Consider the following 6000-nt stretch of genomic DNA (forward strand, 5'->3'; position numbering starts at 1 on the left):
TAATTCTTGTTTCATCGCGAATTAGTTATTATGTATTGTATTGTATTTTATCTTGTATTTAAATTATTATGTTATGTATTATAAAACAAAAAGTTGATGAAAATTAAAAAAAAAAAAAAGGGAAAATGCACAAGTACCCCCTCAACCTATGCCCGAAATTTCAGAGACACACTTATATTATACTAAGGTCCTATTACCCCCTGAACTTATTTTATAAGTAATTTTCTACCCCTTTTCGACATACGTGGCACTAGTTTGGAAAAAAAAAAGTCAACCAGTGTTGGGCCCACAAGATAGTGTCACGTAGGCCGAAAAGGGGTAGAAAATTATTAATAAAATAAGTTTAGGGGGGTAATAGGACTTTGGTATAGTATAAGTGTGTCTGTGTGATTTCGGACATAGGTTGAGGGGGTACTTGTGCATTATCTCAAATAAAAAATACTATTAATTTGAAAATAAAGTAGTATATATTAAATAATATATTTTTTAATATATTATATACATTTAAAAAGAATTATGAATATTAGATATTTAATTAATAAAATTATATGTAAAATATAATTAGAAACTAACGAAAATAATAATAACATATTGAAAAAGTGAAATAGGATTTGGAGAACTACTAGTCAACTCTCTAAATTTGAAGAATAGAGAGTGATTTCGAGGTGTGTTGGAGTTTTCATTCTCTATTTTACTCTCCATTGAAAAGAATTATGAATATTAGATATTTAATTAATGAATTTACATGTAAAATAATATGTTAATTAGATAGTAATGGAAATAATAATAAAATACCGAAAAAGTGAAATAGGATTTGGAGAACTATTAGTCAACTCTCTAAATTTGAAGAATAGAGAGTGATTTCGAGGTGGGTTAAAGTTCTCATTCTCTATTTTACTCTCCAAATATGGAGAATGGAGAGTAAAATAGAGATGGATTGGAGATGATCTAAATTTAGAGAATTATTGTTTAACAGTGTAAATTTGATTGGAGATGGTCTAAATTTAGAGAATTATTGTTCAACTCTGTAAATTTGAAAAGTAAAGAGTTATATAAAGATGGATTGAAGCGCTCATTCTCTATTTTACTCTCCAAATATCAAAAATGGAGAATAAAATAGATGTGAATTGGAAATAATCTCGATAGATATTACAAGTAAAACAAAAAATATCTTGCTCTTGTAAATCTAGATAGATCATTTGCTTTATAATTTCAAATTTTGTGCATTAAAGGTTATTAAAATAAAATCTACAAGGTCAAAAAAAAAATAATCAATTTTGTCATTAAATGATAAAATCTCGAAAGTAAATATTAAATTTTTTTGAATCATTTAGAATTGGCTTAAATTATTTGTCGCCTCTTAAAATTATCTGTATAACTTATTTAGACGGCTCAACAAATTTTATTTTTTATTACACTCCAATTTTAAAAAATAAATATATATTGAATATTTTTCTAACATTAATAATCAAAAGAGAAAGTGTGTGTAATACACATGCATAACATGCATATGATGTGATAAAATCACAAATCAAATAAAAATACGTGACATTTTGATTTAAAATATTTATAAAAATGAATTTTAAAAATAAACATGTCAAAATATTAAAGAAAAAAACTTAAAACTTTTTTTTAAAAAAAAAAAAACTAAAAAAGAAGGAAATAAATTATACACCCCACATCACCCACCGTAAGCCTCTCACATTCTTCTCTTTCTCTAACAGTTTTACTATTGTAGATTCTTCATTTAAAAAGTTAGAAATTTTGCTATATATTACGTATAAATTTATTACATTTATTTCTTTTTATACCTTTTATTTTATTTTCATTTAAATTGATCGATGGTTTTCATTTTTCGATAAAGAAGACATTTTTATTTTTTTGATAAAAAATTATGGATAATGATCTCCATCTTTTTTTAAAAAAAGATAACGAAAATAAAACAATAATAAGAAGATTACAAAAAGAAGAAGAAAGCAGGAAAATTGTAAAAAAAAAATTGTGAAGAAAAGTGATTACAGCAGGGTATGGTCTTGAAAGAGAAGAAAAATAAAAAGATTGTTATTGTTAAAAAAAATAATGAGAAAAAGAAGATTGAAAAGAAAAAGAGAAAATGTTAAAATATTGATTTCACGCGCTTATTAAAATATACATTACATTTTATGTGCCACATATGTAATAAGTGTCTAAATAATTTAAATTCGAATAGGTAGAGATATTTAATAGATATTAATCTTAGTTAAGGTATCTTAACTAAGAATATAACATTCACTGCCAAAGTAATTAATTACTAAATCAATAATTAGATTGCATTAATTTCATTATAGCTATATATATTGAAAGCTTAAATTAGCAATTTAACATTCACTAAAATTAAAAAAGAATTTGCAGAAAAAATAGTGAGAATGAGCAATTTTGGAGGTAACCCAAATGATGAGCTTTCCTTCTACAAGATTGTTTTGGACCCTCATATGGAAGAACTGGTAATGTTGCATTCTCAATTCTAGAATTACTATTTTTTTTTCCTTTTATATCTATTTTCATGAATTTAAATTGTCTGAAAATAGCTTTATTTATTTATTTTAGATTCAAATCGACGACATGCTTTTTCATGTTTATTTGATTATATTACTCATGTATATACATGTATGAATATCTCTGTTGATCGATGCTAACTACACTCTATTAAAATCGTTAAGAAATAATTTGTTTAGTAGTCGTTTTAGATCTACAAAATTTTATTGGAAAGTGAGTGACTTTCAATCAACTTTTTTAGATCTACGAATTTTATTTATTAAATTTCAATCGTCAATAGACATAAATTTATTTTTTAATTTTAGATCTAGACAACATGTTTGATATTATTCATGAATTACACAAGTGTAGTTAAATCGTTAAGAGTTAATTATCAATATTAATTTTAGATCTATAAATTTTATCGATAGAAAACATTTTGACCTATTTCTTTCAGATCTATAATTTTTGTATACATTTAAATGTTAAAGAATATGCTTTCGTTCTCTCTTCTAGGCTAGGGATTTTTAAATCCAACCCTAAAAAATTAAATGACTCACACCTTAAAAGTATAGAACTTAACAAATGATCATTCAAATTTTTATTCAATCCAGTGGCGGATTCAGAAATTTATAACTATGGGTGCTCACCATTTTCAACTTATATCAACCAAAGAGCGTAACTGCGAGCTAAAATTCATCAAAATAGGTGTTATTTTCTCAATGCAATAGACAATCGAAATATTTGAATTGGTTCAAAAAAAAAAGGAGGAGAAACAATATTCTTTCACATACAATTGTAGTTACCAAAAAGACAAACCAGCGGAAGGAAGACTCTTTCGCTTTTAAATTGAAAAACTGAAATAAAGGCGCTAGAACACATTTTTTTCCTTCCCTTTTATTTTTTCTAATTAGACTGAAGAGAAGAAAAAGTTAATAGTAATGGAAGATCATGACTGTTTATATTTTTTTGGAGATTAAGTTACATAATAGACATGAGAAGTAAACGATTCAAGATTTTAAGATCGAGGTTACTTTTGAAGCTATCTATCATAAATATAAATGTATAAATTTAATACTTTTCAAAAGAAAAAATAATTATATTTATATAAAATAGCCAAAAAAATCAAAAAGAAAAATAATCTTCAAAAAATAATTTTGTTTTAGAAAAATTAGAAATACGACAATTCGTGAAAGGGGAAAAAAGAAAAGGTAGAAAGAAAAGAGTTGATTTTAATACATAATATAAGACCTTGAAAACCCACTTCCAACCACCATGCCAACTAATACATTTATTTATTAGATGCTCGACTTTTATTTTATACGATATTACCTTAATTTTGATATAAATATACATAGTTCGATATGAGCTTAATGGGTGCTCGAGCACCCGGGCAGCCCCGTGTGGGTCCGCCCCTGATTCAACCTTATAGAATAAGAATTAAGATTGCTCCTCTTAATTAGAAAAAAGAATGAATTGGGTGTTTTTTTTCACTCAAGGAATACAAATTCGAATGTCCAATATTTCATAATTAATTCACAAATTACATATGTATAGATATTTGTGATAGGTGATAACATGAGTCAGTTTAAATTGCTAAGAGTCAATTTTTATTAATATTAATTTAAATTTTTATAAATCTTATCAAGGGTAACCATTTTCATTATTTCTTTTAGATGCACATCTTGCTTGATCTTACTCAATGATTTTTATTGTTAATTTTAAATCTATAAGCCTTATCTACTATTTAGAGACAAATATTTATTATAAATCAAACTTTTATTTATTTATTATTTTTATATCGATGACTTGTTTACAAATATAAATTGTCAATGAGTAAATTTCATTTATTTACACATAGCTAGCCTCCAAATAACATGCTTGTTTGATCTTATTCATTTATTACATGTGTAAATAAATATTTTTGTTAATTAGGCAGAGTCGAGATTTGAACTCTACCTTAATTAGATTCTCAGTTGTCAATTATTTTATTTATTATTAAATTATTATTTTTAAAATCTATATATATAATTGTAAGTATGCGATAATTATATTACGTTGATATGATAAATAGGGATAAAACTCAAATACAAGATCGTGTTTTGTTTTTTTGGTTATTGTAGAGAATTCCATCGACTCTTGTGAATCGTATAAGGGAAGAAACAATGGGAGAAATGTTGCTAAAATGTGGTGATGGTGACAAGTATTGGAACATAACAACACGTGAGGATGGAAATTCGATGTACTTCCATGGTGGTTGGAAGGAATTTGCGTTGGAGAATCATATTCAAATGACTCAAGTTCTATTCTTCAATTACGATGGATCGAAGACATTTACTGTACGCATTTTCAACAAGAACGGATTAGAGAAATGATTGATATTAAAGTTCAAGTGAAAAGACGATTGTCTTTAACCTATTGATGGTTAATTAGAGACTGTTTTTTATCAAAATTACGTGAGAGTGGTAGTACTCATTTTCGAACCTATTTTTTTTCGTATTATTTACATTCTAAGCTATTTGAAGGTTTTATATATCTTCGTTAAACTTAATGTAGTTTAATTTGTTTTCAGTTTTACTCATGTCTTGGTGCAATTTTCAGTTTAGTCTTTTTTTTTTGTGTGTGTGTGTGATAAATTATTAACCGTGATTTTGCTATTGTTTTGCTGAAGTTTTTAGACAATACTCGTACCATTTTAACTCAATTTATAATTTAAATTCTAACTCATTCTTGATAGATTCAACCAATTAAAATTAAGATGCAAACATCGTTTTTTCACTACTCAATTCAGCAAAGTAGTGGCTAGGATTTTTTTTTAAAAAAAACATAATTTTACTTGAAGAGCCTCTTTATTTTAGTAGGTCAAATCAAACAAAAATAAATTAGAATTTGAATGATAAATTGAGTCAAAATTTGGTAAATATCGTAGTTGATAAGCTTAGGTAGCGAAAATTAGTGTCGCCATATCACGGCTACTAATTTTTAAAAATAGTTGTGTGAACTCTTAAATTAAAATTGCTCTAATATTATTTTTTTTTACTTTAAAAACATAAAACTATTTTGCCTTCTAACAGTCACATGGCTAAACCCTATTTAAATTAGGACGGAAGATAATATTATCTCCATACATTTTTATTGTCATAATTTTTTTTTAAAATTAAATAATAACAATTTTGATAAATATATTTATGATATATTTTTTTATTATATTAATATATAAAAAATTATCATTTATAATTTTTTATTATTTTAAACAATAAATTAATGTATTATAATTGAATTTTTAAAATAGGGAAAAGGGTCTGATATACCCCTCAACTTTGTTATTTAGAGCTGATATACCCCTTGTTATGAAAGTGGCTTATATATACCCCTACTTGTAAACAAATGGCTCACATATACCCTTTTTCTCTAACGGAAATGAAAAAATAATAATTTTAATCTAAATTTTTATTATTTTTTTCTAAAAAATATAATCCCATATGA

The 6000-nt window shown here is 25.3% G+C and overlaps 1 protein-coding gene across 1 annotated transcript; it reads left to right on the forward strand.

The window, feature by feature from the left end:
- Nucleotides 1-2405: 2405 nt before the first annotated feature.
- On the forward strand, nucleotides 2406-4889 carry LOC107032389 (B3 domain-containing protein Os11g0197600-like). The gene is made up of 2 exons (XM_015233986.2): nucleotides 2406-2483; nucleotides 4638-4889. The coding sequence occupies exons 1-2, from the start codon at nucleotides 2406-2408 to the stop codon at nucleotides 4887-4889; spliced, it is 330 nt and encodes a 109-aa protein (XP_015089472.2).
- Nucleotides 4890-6000: the final 1111 nt, after the last annotated feature.

Source organism: Solanum pennellii, chromosome 1 (assembly GCF_001406875.1).
Source record: "Solanum pennellii chromosome 1, SPENNV200".
Lineage (NCBI taxonomy): Eukaryota > Viridiplantae > Streptophyta > Magnoliopsida > Solanales > Solanaceae > Solanum > Solanum pennellii.

Bases quoted from the DNA above. Each gene is read 5' to 3' on its own strand.
- LOC107032389 (XM_015233986.2), top strand. From the start codon at position 2,406: ATGAGCAATTTTGGAGGTAACCCAAATGATGAGCTTTCCTTCTACAAG. The intron at 2,484-4,637 runs GTAATGTTGCAT...TGGTTATTGTAG, and splicing joins ACCCTCATATGGAAGAACTG to AGAATTCCATCGACTCTTGT.